General features: G+C 53.0%; 2 protein-coding genes across 4 annotated transcripts; one reads left to right on the top strand and one right to left on the bottom strand.

The window, feature by feature from the left end:
• The first annotated feature begins 453 nt into the window (after window positions 1-453).
• BOLA1 (bolA family member 1) lies at window positions 454-1,404 on the top strand. Its single transcript, XM_082688343.1, has 2 exons — window positions 454-591; window positions 921-1,404. Exon 2 carries the CDS (start codon window positions 924-926, stop codon window positions 1,335-1,337), a length of 414 nt encoding a protein of 137 aa, XP_082544469.1. The 5' UTR covers window positions 454-591; window positions 921-923; the 3' UTR covers window positions 1,338-1,404.
• Window positions 1,405-2,303: 899 nt separating this feature from the next.
• SV2A (synaptic vesicle glycoprotein 2A) lies at window positions 2,304-17,089 on the bottom strand. Of its 3 annotated transcripts, none has more exons than XM_082688341.1 (13): window positions 16,951-17,089; window positions 11,876-12,828; window positions 10,435-10,615; window positions 9,478-9,629; window positions 9,231-9,364; window positions 8,525-8,614; window positions 8,168-8,278; window positions 7,896-7,984; window positions 7,427-7,591; window positions 7,108-7,241; window positions 5,323-5,529; window positions 4,575-4,734; window positions 2,304-4,202 (listed from the first exon to the last, which is right to left on the bottom strand). In XM_082688341.1, exons 2-13 carry the CDS (start codon window positions 12,495-12,497, stop codon window positions 4,019-4,021), a joined length of 2,229 nt encoding a protein of 742 aa, XP_082544467.1. In that variant the 5' UTR covers window positions 12,498-12,828; window positions 16,951-17,089; the 3' UTR covers window positions 2,304-4,018. The 3 variants fall into 3 exon arrangements, with proteins under 3 accessions (XP_082544467.1, XP_082544466.1, XP_082544468.1); XM_082688340.1 differs by lacking the exon at window positions 16,951-17,089 and adding an exon at window positions 16,350-16,492; XM_082688342.1 differs by lacking the exons at window positions 11,876-12,828; window positions 16,951-17,089 and adding an exon at window positions 16,350-16,447.
• Window positions 17,090-17,170: the final 81 nt, after the last annotated feature.

Here is a 17,170-nt window from a genome sequence, read left to right as displayed (position 1 = left end):
ACTGAGACAGCGGTTTTGGAGCTGTCTCTTCTAAACCGTCCTCCTAAAATCTCCTCTCTGAAGTTTCTTCTGCGCCCCAGGTCTGGCTGACATGATTCCTTAGCACCCTGTTCTCCGTCCCATCATAGCACTTAGCACACAATATTGTAACTGCCCGCTTGCTTGTTCATCCTCAGTGCTATCAAAAATTCTCAAGGACCAGACCAGCTTTATTTCCCAGTCTTCAGGACTGGTCTGCGCACAGTAATTATGTGTCCAGTAAATGTAACAGATTCCATTTTCTTGTATGTAAAGTAAAGGAGTTCAGCTCGATGGCAATAAAATGTATCAAATAACAGCAGTCCCAACTGAGCAGGAATTCCCGGATTTTTTCCAACTCTGCTTCACAGCCTAAGAGCACGAGTCGCCAAAGCTCATAGACTACAATTCCCGTTAGCCCTCGGGGCATCACGTGGGGCCTGCCCATGCCTTTGCCGCGTAGCCAGGACTCCATTTCCCAGCGTGCCTCAGGACGCGACGACAGCATTTGTCCGAGAACTTCGGGAGTCCGGTCCCTGAGCCACAACTGCGGTAGCCAAGGCTGAGCGGAAGGTAGAAAGGGTCCAGCCTGGGGTTTAAAGGGGTCACTGGCTCAACCACAAACCCCGAGTTGCGCGTACCCGGTCTTTGCAACCCCTGCACTCCCTGCTAAATGGGCCTGCTAAATGGGCCTTGCACTTCCTGCTAAATGTGCCTGTTCGCGGGCCCTTTCCGATCCCTCGTAGGCCCTCTGCTGCTGGCCAAATTCCCCCACGTCACACAGAGGGGAGGGTTGGTGTCTGGAGTTGAGGCGGGCACCCTGCAGGAGCGGAGTGCGGATGTGGGCGGTTTGGGGTGGGAAGCCCTGACCCTCACTGCTCTGGGCCTTGTCTCTGCGGTAGCCGATGCTGAGTGGGCAGCTGCTCCGGCGCCTGTTCTCCATGGCTGGTCGCGTCTGTTTGTCCCGGAGCAGCGCAGGACTGGGGACTATCGGTCCCGTCGAGGCAGCCATTCGCACGAAGTTGGAGCAGGCCCTGAACCCCGAGGTGCTGGAGCTGCGTAACGAGAGCGGTGGCCATGCGGTCCCACGAGGCAGCGAGACGCATTTCCGCGTGGCGGTGGTGAGCTCTCGCTTTGAGGGACTGAGCCCCTTACAACGGCACCGGCTGGTCCATGCTGCCCTGTCTGAGGAGCTGGCTGGGCCAGTCCACGCACTGGCCATACAGGCACGGACCCCGGCCCAGTGGAAGGAAAACCCTCAACTGGACATGAGCCCCCCTTGCTTGGGTGGGAACAAGAAAACTCAGGGAACCCCTTGAGCCCCAGGAGAGGGAAGACCAGGATGCTAATGGTTTGTGAATAAACTACGGGCTTTCTTCCGGTCAATACAGTCTGGTGTTTGTAAGGGATAAGGATTCTTGGGCCCCATTCAGCCAGCATATATATATTCTCTGGAGATAGCAACTCATTTCAGATCAGAGCTTACCCAAGGAAAGAGTAGCCTCGGGTGATCGAGGAAGGGCTTCCCTGGGGGGAGTGACCTAATTGGATCTTTAAAGGAAAGTCTACTTAAACCGGAAAGGAGAGGAAAGATGTTACAAGTAGGGGGAAGAGCTCAAGCAAAGGCAGAGAAACTGAACGAGACAGTGACTTGCTTGGACAAGACAGGAGTTACAAATACATTTGAATTTCATACCAGGGAAATGTTTGCCTTTCTATCAACCTGTCCATTTCCAAAAGGATTTGCCTTTTTTCTCAGAAAAATCCTTACCAAAACAAAAACTAAAACACACTAAGGCAGTGCAAAGATGATATTACAAAAAATGGATATAGAAGGAGAAAACTTCATATATAGTCCTTTTCTTTAAGAGTCTTTTAAAGTTGTATTTCTGAGGGGAGCTGAAGTGATGTCCAGATAAACAATTTTAATGACCTCAATGTGGTAATAGACTCTAGATACTAAAGAAAAAGATGAACATAAATCTTGATCATTTTGAGCTATAGTTTAGACTGCATCTGGTTGGACAATAGGAAGTCAGAGTTTTGAGGAAGGGCATACCACAGAGCATTCTGGGGCAGAGTGACCTGGCAGTGATGTGTAAGTGAATTGGCATAGGAGATGAGAGGCACAGAGATCAACCAAGAGGGAAGGTGGGACCCTGACTTCAAGGTCAGCTGTAGGCATGGAAAGGATGTAGTTTTATTAGAGAGCTACCATTAAAAAAAAAAAAAAAAAAAAAAAAATCAGAAAATGGCTTGATTAGAACACAGCACAGACATAGCCATTTGGGATTTTAAGGATTTATTTCCTTTTTATTTTTCATCGTAATTTTTCATTTCATTTTTCACATCAACAAAGTTGAGTTTAGGGGGGTTCTCCAGGAGAGCAGGAGAGATGGATGGGTCCCTTCAGAGGGCACAAGGGAGAAGGCTGCGTCCAGCAAATGAAGGGTAAGGAAAGGGGGTACACACTTGTACACTGGGCACTGGAGAAGGTGGTCCTTTGAGCACAGACACCAAAGAGTTAAACAGTCCCCACCTGGTTCAGTGTTACAAAATGGGGGGAGTGACCACAGGGTGGGGGCACCAGACGCAGCACGAGGAGGGTGAATTTGGATTTTCTTGTTGTTGTTTTCACTTTTTTCCTTTTAACTTTTTTTTTTTTTTAACATTTTACAAACAGCTAAAAACTACAACACGTCACAGCTACAGTGGGGGGAGGGGGAGCAGGAGGGCACCAAAGAAAGCAGCCACACAGTGGGGTGAGACAAGGGCAGCTTAACTTACCGGGGCTATCATGTAGAAAGGGTGAAATGGGGAAACCGAGGCTTCTGGTCCCACATTAGGAGGTCCCTGGCTTATTGCCCAACCTCTTCCCACTTCAGAGGAGTTGCTAGGAGGGCCCCTGCTTTCTGCCCCTGCCCCAGCTCCTTGTGCTTTTTGATCTGCTGGTTTGACCCCATGCCTGGTTTCTTTCCCTCCCCTGCTACCCTGCCTGTGAGGGGACAGGTTGGGGGTGGGAGGGCAGCTGTGCCGTCCCTGTCTGTGCTATTGTGGGTAGAGCCTCTCACTCCAGAGGCCTGTGCTTCTTGAGAGGAGGTGAGGAGATGGACCTCGTCAGGTGCCCTTGGTCCAGCTAGACTGCAGGACTCATCCTTGCCTGACCTGGGACTCCTCCCTCCTAGGCCTGGCCCAGAAACAAGATTAGGGGAGGGACTATGGGAGGCAGGTAGTGTGTGTATCCACAGAGATCACTCTTGGCTTATATCTTAGGACAGTGACACCCTGCCCCATGGCACATACATACACATACGTGAAGTGTTACACACACAATCACATACACACAGGCCTGCTGAGCTGCCTCAGAACTTAATATATAAATAAATAAGAATCAGCTAATTTCATAAAACTCAGGCTCCTTACTTGTAGCCCAAATTGGGGGGGTTGGGAGTGGAGGCCAGGGGGCTGAGGTTTATTGCTACTCCCCCAGCATCTGACAGCTGTGAGAGGGCACCTGAGGCCCTTCCAACTCTGAGAAGTTCTTTTGGTCCATGGACTACACAGAGCCCCAGCCCCCCGCCAGCCCACAACCACATGCCCATGGTTTCACTAGGGCCTAGGTAGAGGGGATGAGGGGGAGGGCAGGAGGCCTGTTCTGGACCCCCTAGAGCCGGGAAGAGCTAGGACCCCTCACTAACACTGGGGGAGAAGGGGGAGCCCGAGCCTTCTCCTGTGCAAAGTCAACGGGGGGGGGGGGGGGGTAGGAGGTGGGGAGGAGAGCTGCATCCCCAAATGGGGATGAAAGAGCCTTCCCTGTAGTTCCTGCCCACGGGGTCACACACATGCACACGCGCACGCGTACACACAAACACACGGCTAAGACATGGAACACAGGGGAGTGGGGAGTGAGGCTGCTTGGGCCGGGATGGCAGGGCAGGGAGGGAGAAGGAGCCGTTGGCCTCACAGTGTGCCTGCCACCCTCGAAAGCCCGGCGGCCCTCTCACTGCAGCACCTGCCCCCGGGTCTCAGGCAACTTCAGGGCCAGAGAGCTCCCGAGGGCAAGCGCAGCCGAGGCAAAGAGGATTGGGGCAGCCTTGGTGATTCCCACAAAGGATGTGAAGATGCTGATCCCCAGCACGGCTGCCAGTTTACAGAGGGCGTTCAGGAAGCCGAAAGCTGTGGTCCTGCTCCAAGTCCCCAGGGCAGTCCGAAGAGGAGATAAGGAAGAGGCACGGGAGGATTTGTGGGGGATGGGCAAGTAGGTGGGAGGGCGATGGAGAGATGGCAGGTGGTGTCCAAGAAGGAGAGGAAGGATGGAAGGAGAGGTGAGGCATGGACATCAGGGAATAGAGATTGGGAGGCAAGGTGAAAAGACCAAAAAATTTGGTTAATAGCTAAGACTTCAAGGAGCAAATACTAAAGTTAACAGCCCTTAGAGGAGAAACTCCATGGGAATGTGCATCCTTCTAACCCTAAAGATGATCTCCCATTTAGCCCACTTCCTTATCCCACCTCCCCCAAAACCGGCGGCCCTGCCCCCACGACACTCTGACTACCTCTTGTCCGAGGGGTAGAGTTCAACGGTCAACACGTCCAGCGCGTTCCAGGATGCAATGCTGACCCCCCCAAAAAGGCAGAGCAGGGCAATCATGGCTGACTCGCTGTTCCCAAAAGACAGGAAGAAGCAGGAGACACAGGACATCACGCTGGAGCCAGCTGGAGCCAGGAAAGGAGGGAACATGAACCCAGCCACAGTGATGCCCATCCACGACCCACCCCATGCCAGCAACCAGGCTTGAGGGTAGCCCAGGATGAGACTCTTCTTCCCCAAGGACTCAAAACGAAGGCTCCTCCCTCATCCCCAACCTCCCTTATAATTCTCTTTCTACTAGTAACATCGGTAACAACCATCTCTTCAATGACAGCTATAGGCCAGCGAGCCTGATCTTTACATGCATTGATCTAGTGCATCAGGCAAATACTGTCATCACCCCCATTTTGCAGACGAGACACCTGGGCTCAGAGAGGTGAAGTAACTTGCCCAAGGTAGGTGGCAGAGCTGAGATTCAAAACCCATAGCCTCCAAGCCTGCGTGCTCGCTATTCTGCCTACTCCTTTACCCCCCCAGAGAAGCTTCCACGCCAGGCCCCACCCCACCTCGCAGCCAAGACCTAAACAGAAGAGAGAACCTTCTCTGACTAAACTTTTCCTTCAGAATCAGGGGAGAAGTGTGTTGACAGCCTCGCCCTGGGTCCCCGGCCCCCGAGTCAGTTCTGACACACCACCACCCACCAGCCCCCTTACCAAGCATCCGGAGCCTGCCAATCTTGTCCATAAGCAGGGCAGACACAATGTTCCCGGGAAGCACAGCCAGCGTCCCCAAGAAGCTGACAAAGTACACCATGTAGGCGCCTTCGCCGGTCCCTGTCACGTCCAGCGGGCAGCCCTCCTTGTTGTGCAGGAACGTACTGTTCACCAGACGGCTGTTCACAAACTTGTACTCAAACAGGTCTGGGGGCCAAGACCAAGGAAGGCAGGTGGTCAGTGAAATGTGATAAGGAGGCTCAAGGGAGGGCTCAAGGCGCTGCCTTTGTGGGGTTAGGGGGGCAGGGTGGAGGGGGTAGTGGGGGGCAGGGCTCTCAAACTTGCTCAGGGCATTCATTATAAAATATCAAATGAGAGCACCTTGGCAACCAGGATTGTTCCTATGGTGCAGGAAATGACCACAGTCTATGAAACGGAACAGTGGTACCGGCTGTTTCCAAGTTATCTCACTAATAATCTTTGCTTCTTAGTCATTCCTTTTGTCTGCCCTAGCTGACTTTAAGCAGTAGTGGTGCTATGGGTCTAGGAAAAATTCCTGAGCCAGATATTAAAAATCATTAGAAGTCCTTTCCATTATTTTTCCTTGCAAGGTGGGAAAAACTTACCAGTACTCCATTAGAGGTGGGATCCTCAGTCTAGCTGACAAAGCAGCAGTTCATGTTTGAGAATCACTGTTTTAAAAACTGGACTAATGTGGGGTGGGGGGTCACTGAGTTAAGCAGCAGACCCTTGATTCCCACTCAGGTGGTGATTTCAGGATAGTGGGGTCGAGCCCTTCGTGATGCTCCCTGCTTAGCAGGAACTCTGCTTAAGGCTCTTTCTCTTTCCCACTGCCCCTCCCCGCCCCACCCCTCAAATAAATGTTTAAAAACAAAACAAAAATAAAAACAAAACAGGGCGCCTGGGTGGCTCAGTTGGTTAAGCAATTGCCCTCAGGTCAGATCATGATCCTGGAGTCCCAGGACCAAGTCCCACATCTGGATCCCTGCTCAGCAGGGAGTCGGCTTCTCCCTGTGCCCCTCCCCACCCATGCTCTTTCTCTCATTCTCTCTCTTTCAAATAAATAAATAAAATCTCTTTTTTGAAAAGATTTTATTTATTATTTATTTGACACACAGAGAGAGAGATCATAGGTAGGCAGAGAGGCAGGCAGAGAGAGAAGGGGGGAAGCAGGCTCCCTGCTGAGCAGACAGCCCGACATGGTGCTTGATCCCAGGACCCTGAGACCATGACCTGAGCCAAAGACAGAGGCTTTAACCCACTGAGCCACCCAGGTGCCCCCACAAATAAATAAATAAAATCTTTAAAAAAAAAAAAAAAAAACCACCAAAAAACAGGCACTTTAAAAAAAAAAAAACACACAAAAAAAACAGACTAATGCAATGATTTCCAAACTTTTACCCACCAAATATCCCTTTTATGATTTTTTTTCCTGAAGACCCTGTTGGAATGAGTTTTGCCCTCTTCAAAAGTGCATTCATAACATCATACAGTTACTTGAATTCCAGCTCAAAGGCAAATAACTTTGATGTTTTTGCCAGGTAGTCTTAAAACAGAGAACGTTTACAACGTTTAATTACAGAGAATGTTCCATTTCCGTTCGATTTTTTGAATTCTTGGTAGTAGCTCACAGGCCCGCGTACCACCTTCCTGCAGGGCCTCACAGATCTCAGCTTGTGAACCCTGAGCTAAGGAATGAGCAAGGCTCCTTCTCCCCCCTTCAGGGTCCACCCAGACCTTTGGTCTGACAGCCACCGGCCTTACCAGTGTTATAGAACACAGTGTTGATGAACGTGCAGTTGCGGAAGAATGTGTTGCTCGAAGTGACATCCTCGAAATAACACTCCTCAAACAAGGAATCCTCAAAGGACACTGACTTCAGACGCAGCCCGATGAACCTGGAAGGCCAGGATGATGAGACATACTTTCCCCTCATCCTCATACCCTCCTCCAAGACTCATTCCTTGGAAGTGAGGAGAAACCCCAGGTATTTACCCCCCAAACACCCTGTCTCCGAACTCCCAGGCTCATACAAGAGGTAGAAAGGACAGGGATGAAGTGACATGGAAAGCTCCCCATGTACTTGTCATTGAAGTACTGTCCCCCACGGTGGATCTGATTCTCCAGCGTGAAATTAAAGGTCACGTGCTCCACACGCTCCCCAGAGAACAACTTGGTCCGGGCTGCGTAGTCCACCGCCTGGAGATGGCGGATCATATCAGGAAACCAGACAGTCAGGCCGTAGTAGCTGGAGAGTCAAGGACGATGGAATCAGACAAGGCTCAGGATTAGGACCAAAGGGTCCAGAAATGAGGGGGGAGAGTCAGGACCTTGCTCACCTCTCTAGCCTCATCCCTCCTCCCTCCTCCCTTCACCAACTGCCCAGGGTCTGGGGGGACTTCACATTGGTCTACTCACCCACCGCACTCTTATCTCCCATGCATCTGCTCTTCCCTCGGCCTGGAACAGTCTCCCCACCCCACCCCCAGCCTGTCTAACTTCCATCTGGTCTTCAGGACTCTGATCCCCACCGCCCCCACACACCCCCTCACCTGAATGACATGGTGAACCACACGCCCATCATCATCAGAGTGATGCGTCGATATTCGGGACCAAAACAGGAGAGGAAATTGCCCCAAACCTAGGTGGAACAGAAGAGTCAGACAGAGGCTGCACTAACTTCTAGTACCCCCAGGTCCCCCCTTCTCCAACTCAACCCCTTCCCTTCAGGTCACCCACCATCCCCACACACAGGCTCCAGCCCTGCCTTCACCTCCACCTCTCCCGCTCCCTTCTCTCTCTTCACGGAACCATCCCTCGTTACCTGCCCCCCCAGGCTCAGGGCCCGGACCCCCCAGCGCTGGTACCAAGTCCCCGTGTCTGACTGGATTTCGATCAACTCATCCTCCTGATGAATCGTCTTAATGTGGGTTACCTGGGGTCAAGAGAGGGGGTTAGCCATCATATAGTCTCTATTTCCCAACCCCATTCTGGAGCCTCGGTTTCTCCTCCGGGAGCAAAATGCAAGCAGCGGGCAGGGGACAGACGTGCCACGATACCCCAAGAGATGACATCGAGGGAGGGTATGGGGTATGGTTGGAGAGGTCAGGGAAGGTAGAGAGGGGCTGGTGGGGCTGGGACCGGAGTGCTATGGAGGATCATGGGGAGGGCTGTGGCTTACAGAGAAGACTCGCTCAGGATGGCCCTTGGCTCGCATGTTGGTGTCATGAACCTGCTTCAGCACCATCCAGGCCTCATCATGCTTCCCGTTCTAGAGCCACAGACACAGTTCCCATATCTGGGTTAGCTCCTGCCTGAGCCAGGGCAACAGGCCCCCTCCCGGTGGCTTCTCTAGTCCCAAGATACAAAAAGGCTCCCCCCACTACCTCCAACCTCTGGGCACAGACATCACCTGCTCTGAATGAGGCCCAAGAAGGGATACGGCAAAATATCATTGGACTTGGGCCATAGCAGGGGGAGTCCCGGAGACAGATACAACTACAGGTCCTCGGGCCCATGGGGACAATGAAAAGAGAACTGAAAACAAGGGAATTGATGGTCAGAGGAAGAGCAGCTTCCTAACCCTGCTGGACCAAGATCTACTTGGAGAGGGAAGAAGTAGAGGATGGGAACGTCTCTTGAACTCTAAAGTCGGGACCAGGCCCACTGCCCACAACATCTTAAGCCACTCCTGGGTGAGGAGGTACCCTCGTTTCTCTGTGCACAGAGACCACCCCCTACAGAGATGCAGCACCAAACAAAGGAAGCAAGCCAAAGTCCCCAGAAGTATGGACCCTGCAAGGGTCCCCCAAACCAAACCTACCGTGAGTGCTTGAACACAGAACCCCCTGCCTCCCCTCCCCCAGGCCACCCCCCACCCCACTCACCTCCAGGAAGAAGCGGGGGCTCTCCGGCTGTGTGGTCAGTGCGCCAATGGCAAACACGGAAGGGAAGGCGCAAACAAGGACAAACACCCTCCAGCTGTGGAACTGGTAAGCCGACCCCATCTGAAAGCTCCACCCTGGCAGGGACAAGTCAGCATCAGCAGAGAGGCCTGAGGCTGGGGGGGCTCCCACCACCAGGCACCCAGGCGAAGAGGGAGACACTGGGGCACGTTCCCTGGGGGCTGCTCACCGTAGTGGGGGATGATGGCCCAGGCCATGGCAGCGGCATACACTCCACCAATCATCCAAAACATGCAGAGCCAGCTCAAATGCTCCCCACGTTTCTCCTGGGCCAGAAACTCCGAGAAATAGGAGAAGACAATGGGGATGGACCCTCCAATCCTGGAGGGCATCGCAAGAACTGAGCATTAGAAAACAGCCCGTTCCTGATCCCTTGCCCCAGCGCTCTGAGCGCCTTTCATCTGCCACACCTTAGTAAAAAGATTTCTCCCACAGTGCCCTGCATACTCCCTCCCCAGGAGCCAGGAACACCCATCCTGGGGACCCTGAGAGACAGGCAGGGAGGCCTCAGGGGCAGAGGAGGCGCAAACGTTGAATCTTGAAGATGACTGCAGAGTTGCATGAGGGAAGATAATTATGGACAAGAGGGGAAATGCCCAGAGGAGAAAGATGGGAAAAGAGGCTGAGGGCAGGCCTGTGGGGAGCAGGCCAAGGACAAGAGCTTGTGGCCCGGGCAATGAACACATGCTGGTACCTCAGGGAGTGTGGGAGTGTGATGGGTCAAGGCTTCCAAGTTCTGGCCGCTGTGGGTGTTAGCAAGGTCTTTTGTCAAATGCAGGAAATATGTCAGTAAGAAAAGGGATAACTCAAGGGTTCGCAGGCACCCAGGGCTAAGGCTGAGACCCACCAGGCCTCTTCATGAAGCCAGTCTCAGAATGGAATTAGAGGGTGGGTGGCAGACGGAGGAGTGGACCAGACAAGGGATGGTGTTCTGGACAGGCGGTAGATGGGTCCTGGACAGGGGGAAGAGGGCCTGAAGGTGGTAGGAGAAAGGAATTCATTCAACGCATACAGATTGGAGGGACATCTGGTATGCCGGCACTGTGTTGGGCTCTAGAAATACAACAGCGACCATGGACGGTCCTCCTTCAGGACTCCTCCAGGGGCTTAGGAAATGGCCACTCACCCAACCCCGGAAAGGAGGCGGCAGAAGAGGAAAGTGCCATAACCCTGGACGAAAGATGAGAAAAAGGCGAAGACGCTGTTGACCGAGAGCGAGATGAGCAGACACTGCCTCCGGCCCAGCCGATCAGCCAGACCTCCCCAGAGGAAGGCTCCCACCATCATGCCCAGGTAGACTATAAGGCCTGAAGGAGGGAAACAGAGGCAGTAGGGGTATGAGAGGACATGCTTCCTTTCTCGCACTTTGTGAGCATTAAGTGAGATAGAGCTGCAGCAGAATGGATTGAGGAGCTGGAGGACTTCTAGAATAGCTAAGTCTACCCAGAGGTGAGAGCAAGTAAGAGAAGGTGAAATATGAGCAAAGATGGAAGGCCATCCCCGCAGGCCAGGAATTCAAAGGCAAGAAGGCAGACATGAGAGACCCAAGAATTCTTTCTTTCTCGTCCCACCCCCCCAACCCCTGCTCTCTCTTGCTTGCTCTCAGCTCTTGCTCTCTGTCTCTGTCTCTCTGTCCCTCTCTCTCTCTCACACACACACACACCATCCCCATCTCTGGCTTGCCTGGAAGGAGCAATGGATTGTCTCACTCTCCCAAACCCTCCTAGGGTCACCTCTCCCCTCCCAGCCTTGATGCCCTCAAAGCAGCAGGAGGGGTCTCTCGTGTACCTGGGAAAGCAGCTCCATTCCTTCTGTCCCCCCCATGAAATCCCCCACACAGAACCTGTCTTTCACTCCTCCTAGCTCTAGGGCTTCTGGACCTAAAACTCTCCTGTTTCTTACTTCTTTCCTATATTCGGAGTTGGAGCTGATCTTAAAAATCATCTACTCCAAACTCTGCATTTTAGCCATGCTTCAGCCAAGCCCCAAGGAGTGGGGATCTGCCCAAGGTCTCATGGCAACTTGGGAGCAGGGCAAGAACGAGAGATCCTTTGTGGGTGAGTCTGGGGAGTTTCCTCCCTCAGGGTTCACATCAGGAAGGGCCATTAGAGACCACTCACTGGCCCTTGAGCACTCCCAAGCCTGGCCAAGAGCAAGTATGACCCATCTTCTCTGGCTGAAGACAGGCCTAGGATTGTTCCCCTATCCTAGTCAGCCTAAACTGACTTCCCATCTAAACTAGGAAGTTTAGACACTGATTTGTTTCCCAGATCAGGGAAAGGGTCAAGTTGACAAAAGAGAAGTGTCCAAAGAAACATGGCCACCTCCTGGAGAACTAAGCAGACCACCACCCAAGCCCCAGCCCAGCACAAACGACCTCATTGTGACCCAGCCTCAAGAGTAGCGTGTGTGAGGGGAGAGTGTGCAGAGGAACTCCAAGCTCTCTGGGCACATCTTGGGACCAGGCTTCTAGGAGCCCAGTGGTAAGGACAGGGGTTCTCACGACCAGAGGTGTTTCTAGAGTTTGGGGCAGGACAGGGCTAGAGTGCCTCCCCAGTGTGTCTTACCTAGCATGCCTTTGTTGGAGTCTGACAGGCACATGTCTTTTTCAGCGCTGGGCAGCACAAAGCCCACCACAAAGACTTCGACACCATCAGCCATCAGTGCCAGGCCAAGCACGAAATAGAGTGTCCACTGGAAGCGGCCATGGCCACACTCCCGGAGGATGGCTTCATACTGCTGAGCTAGTTCTTCCCGTTCTTTCCGCCGTTGCGCCTCCCCCCGGCCGCCAGGGGGGCCCTCCCCGTCACCCAAGCCCCCCCTCCCTCCAGCCAGGGGAGCCCCATCTGCCATCCGCTCGCCTTTGCCCCCAGACTCTGCCCGGGGGATGCCCTGATACTCCCCCTCATAGATCTCATCATCCTCATCGTGGCCCTCAGTGGCATCACTGGACGCACCACCTTCCTCCTCGTCCTGGGCCCCTTCCCCACGGTAATAGCCATCAGCAGGGGCAGGGAAGTCATCGTCATCGTCCTCCTCCTCAAAGCGGGAGTAGGATCTACGGGAATATTCATCCTGGACTCTGTCCAGGCCCTTCACCACCTTCTTGGCCGCATGCTTCTTGACTTCCTTGGCAATGTCTTTGGCCCCACGGATGAAAGCTGCCCGGTCTCTGAAGCCTTCTTCCATGATGTCTTTGGAATACTTCACTATACCTCCTCCACTCCCTGCTCCTTATTCAGATTTTGTTCAAGGATTTGTGAAGTTAGAAAGCCTCCTTCCTCCAGGTACTTAGATGAAGTGTGTTCAAATATCTCTAGCCACGGAATGAGAAAATAGGAAAGTCTAGGAGGGGAAATGAGGGTGAGGAGTGCTGGCCAATTCAGTTGGATACATGGGGAAGGGAGATGGGGAGCAGGGGATTAGGAAAGGAGAGGGGAGCCAGGTTGTGGGGGCTAAGACGAAGAGCCAGGATAACTCAGGAAGTCCGCCTACTTTTCTTCTAGAAGCTTCAGGAGATCTAGAAAATATAAAAGGGGGGGGGGGGAGGAGGTTGTGAAGCCTAAGATGGTAAAGAAGGCCAAGATAGAGCTCCCATCAACCAGAGCCCCTCTGGGGCCATGTATTACAGATGGTCTCCTTGCTTCAAGCCCACGCTCAGTAAAAAGGGGTGATTTCCTGGACCAACTGTGGACCGTTCAGTATAAAGCCCCTTACTTTGACCTTGGAGATCAGCCCTATGAGATTTCTCTAGAGTCAGGGTCACCTAGAGCCCTCCTCTTGATCCCCTGTCCCACATAAAGATCAGATTTCTTGCTTTACCACCAACCTGCAAAGAACAAAACAGGAAATATGGGAAACCAGAATTCTTTATTCTAATCCGCTCTGGCTTTCTAACTTGCTGCAGAGCTTGGAAAGATTGTGTATATGGACCAAGTCCTCCCAACTGTTGACTTCAGTCCCCTGAAGTGAGGCTTCTGCGCTCCTCCCCTCAAGTTCTATGTTTGTAGGCCTCACAGGGAGGGGTCTTCTCAGTGGGTAAAAGATGGGTTCCAGAGTTGGAGAGACTTAGGTTTGACTTTTTGGCTTCAACACTTACTAGTTAAGTGACCTCAGGCATAACTCTGAACACCCAAGCCTCAGTTTCCTCTTCCTTAAGAAGGGGAAAGAAAGGACTAAATGACACAATATGTAGAAGTTCCTTAGGATAGTACCCAGCACATACAAAGTGATGAATAAATACTGGTCATTACTCCTTGCAATGATGATAATATGGTGGGATCCTCTCCACTCCATCACGAGACCCCAGGACAAAAGCCACCCTGAATGTTCATGGAGAAAGCTGGTTTGGGGCAAAGCACACGACAGTTATATGACCTCAGTTGAAATCCCAACTCTGCCATTTACTTTACTGACTGCTTTTGGGAAAATTATTTAATTTCCCTCAACCTCAGTGTCCTTATATTTAAACTGGGGATAATTTTATTTTTCTGAGTCCACAAGAGAATTCAACCTCATAGTAGATATTCTACAAATATTAGTTTCCCTCCTTCCTACTAGACTTAAAAAAAAAAAAATGTGAAGGAAGCAGGAAGCAGCAAGGGAAAAACTGAAGGTTGTACTTGGAGGTTGTTGTCCGGTATCCTCCCAAAACAGATTCCAAAGACCCCTCTGTGTTCAAATTAATTCCAGCAGATGGGCCCACACTGTCTCTCTCCAGACAAACTAGGAAAGACTCAAAAAAGGGGAGACCTGGAACCTGAGGTCATGGAGAAGAGGCAATGTCTGGCTGCTGCCACTTTCCCTCAGGACATCATCCATGGCTCCTTCCCTGGTGTGGGCAGGAATAGAAATGGCTGATCAGATCTATACTTTTCCATCATGGGGGTCTAATGTCCATAGCTGTGACTCTTTTCTCCAGGGCCTCCCTTCCTAATCTCCCTTAATCCTTTCTGCTCCTCCTCCAGGAGTCAAGGAAAAAGGAGTCCACAAATACCGTACTGCGTAGGAGGCCAGGAGAGAATGAAGGGGGCCTTGGGCCTCCCCCCAAAAAAGACATCCTCCAGAGGGAAGCACAGGAGAAACCCCTTTCCTTCACAGAAAAAGAGGAAGCAGGATGAGATTCTGATCAGAGAACATTCCCCTAAAAATATCCTGCCTCCTGCTCCCACCCATCTAGGGCCTTCCTTAAATGTCACACATGCATACAGAAGCTTGGGTAGAAGGGGTAAGTCACACTATGTGGCTCAGAGAGAAGCACTGACAAGCAGGGCCTTAGCCCCTTGGGCCTGATGAGAGCAGTGGACCACAATGACTAAAACCAGTGACCCCTAGGTCACCTTCTTTTCTTTGTGATTCAAGTCCCCAACCATCCCCCATGCAAGAGGGAAATGTGGAGTCCCCTCACTGCATGTCCATTTGCTTTCATCTCCTTTGATTTCCATCTAGGATCTCCCGCAACCCCCAAACCCTGAAGGAAACAGATGGACCCATCAGGAGCCACATCCTGTATTTGTCAACACTAGTTACCCCAGAGAAGGTATATGGAGGGTAGGTAGATAAGGCCCCAGAGCCACATCCGGATATGATGGCTCAACAGTCAGCTCCCCCAGGGCCAATGAGCCCAGGAGGTCAGAGGGAGAGAAAGAAGAAAAATTCTTCCAGTTGGTGAGGAAGTGGTGCTATTTTTAGCCCCCAAAGCAGCACAGGGTGGCTAAGCCTGTGGGAAAGAGACAGGACTTGAAGAGGTGGAGGTTATAGGAGACAAGATTCAGGGTTACACGTCCCTTTAAGGTTGGCTGGCTCCTCCTGACCGGAAAAAATGGGCCCAGGAGATTTTACGCAGAACAGGGGAGGGGGGCTCCCGAGCAAAGGCTTCCCTTCTGGACGATAAGGAGAGGGTCCAGAAGCTCCCACCCCCCATCAAAATCCCTGACTTTGGGAGTCACCCGCATTCCCCAACCCTCCCTAGTCCAGGTGACAAGGTCATTAAGAAGCAGTCAGTTAAAACATCCACCAACCGGGGAGGCTGGGGGTAAGACAGGAGCGGGGGGGGGGGGGGGGGACAGGGCTGGAGCTCCCCTTCTTGTTACAGCTGGGTGACTGAGCCTCGCTCCCACCCAAGATGCCCCAGGCTGCACCTCCCCTCCTTACATCCTATCCCAGGCTTAGGAAGATGGAGCATTCACAATTCCGAAGGGGAAAAAGATGAAGGCACAGCGGAGGAATACGGAGACGCTGGGCGGCAGGGAGAGACCTCCACAAGCACAGGCATAGAGACCGCCTCTACCGGCATTTGCAGCAATAGCCAACCCCCTAGCACCCCCCCCCACCCCATCTCCCCTCTGCTCTGGCGTAAAAGAGGAGCCCCTAGAATTGACTGAACCTATTCTCTGAGTGCCTCCCACCCCCTACCACCACCCTTAGTCCTGCCTCTGGGCAAGTGCCCATCTCGCTCAACACCCCCCGCCCCCGCACTCGGGAGCAACGACCCAAAGCCCCCTCCATGCGCGCTTCAATCCCGGTGGTTTACCATCTTTCTACCCAGCATCTCCATTCTTCCTTTCTCTTCCCTCCCTCCTTCACCTGCCCTTCCTCCTCTGTCCCCACCTCCCCAACTCCAGGCAAGCCGACTGAGGCAGTGTCCATTCTCTGGCCCCAGCCAAGGTCACTTATCATTGCGGGGCGGGGGGGGGGGCGGAGGGTGTGCAAGGTGAGGAGGGCATTGGACTTTGAAGGAACGCTAGCCCACCTAACAAACCCCCCACCCCGTCCATATCTGAGAGGTAGTAGCGACTTGGCTAAGGTCGAGAAAAACACCCCTACTCCATATATGTATTCTGATCCTCACAGCCACTGAAATAAATATCCATTCAGACCACCACCAGCCCCCTCACCCCTAAAGTGGGGACGGTCAACCCCCCTCCCCACCCCACCCCCCACCCCCAGCAAAGCATCGGAGGATAAAATGGCTGCAAGGCAAAGCAAGGATGCTTCTGCCCCGGGTGGGGTGGAGGTAAGACACTGAGAGACGGGTCTCACCTGGCCGGGGCGCCCCGGGTAAGGGGAGTCCCGGGTGCGGGCGGGGGTCCCGGGCGCAGGGCTGGCGGCAGCGTCGACTGCTGCTCCGGGTACCAGGGGAAGCGGCAATGCAGACCTGCCCCCCCCATACACGCTCCGGCCCCGCCTCCGCCCGCCTCCTCCCCCCCCACTCCCCCCCCCCCCCCCCCGGCGCCACTGAGCACCGGGAGAGACCATTGTTGGGGGGTGGGGAACGGCAGAAGGAAAAAGGAGGGGATGGCCTCAGGGCATCGGGGAGCAACGATGGAGGGGCTAAGGGGGTTGTCACAGACACAGCAAGAGAGGACACACAGCACTTCCCCAGCCCGCTCCTAATAAAAGATGAAAGGAACTAAGGAAGGAATAGTGATGTTAGGAAGACAAGTGGGCAGACAGAAAGGGAGGTGGGGAACAAGGCAGCCCCTTTCCCAGCGCCCCATTCCTAGTCTGACAGGACTCAGGAATTTCAGGGCTTCTCTCTGACTCCAAAACACCTCCCTTCTTCCCCTTCTCCACTAATCCCAGCCATACCCTTTTCCCACGACCCTCTCCCCAGTCCGGAGTGCTCAGAATCCAAGTTTACCTGGCCGTTTTTGAGAAAGCAAGAATAGCAAGGTTTTTGATTCTGAACTGCCAGAGGTGAGACTCGTGGAGAGATCCCTGCCATCTTTTCCCAGAAACAGAAGCAGCCCTCATTAGTTATTTCCAGTGCAGACCTCCCCGTCCTCCCTTCAGCTGGTGGCGGCAGAGGTGAGTAGGGGAAGAAGTTGAGGGCGATTTACAGGCCTAACCAACTAGACATT

This window comes from Mustela nivalis, assembly GCF_964662115.1.
Source record: "Mustela nivalis genome assembly, chromosome: 10".
Taxonomy (NCBI): domain Eukaryota; kingdom Metazoa; phylum Chordata; class Mammalia; order Carnivora; family Mustelidae; genus Mustela; species Mustela nivalis.
The sequence above is the reverse complement of the archived record's forward strand: the minus strand, read 5'-3'. Positions and strand labels throughout refer to the sequence as shown.

Coding starts and splice junctions, on each gene's coding strand:
- BOLA1 (XM_082688343.1), top strand. CDS start 924: ATGCTGAGTGGGCAGCTGCTCCGGCGCCTGTTCTCCATGGCTGGTCGC.
- SV2A (XM_082688341.1), bottom strand. CDS start 12,497: ATGGAAGAAGGCTTCAGAGACCGGGCAGCTTTCATCCGTGGGGCCAAA. Junction 7,985..8,167: donor CCCTGAGCCTGGGGGGGCAG/GTAACGAGGGAT, acceptor TGTTCCACCTAG/GTTTGGGGCAATTTCCTCTC. Junction 4,203..4,574: donor CTCTACCCCTCGGACAAGAG/GTAGTCAGAGTG, acceptor GACTTGGAGCAG/GACCACAGCTTTCGGCTTCC.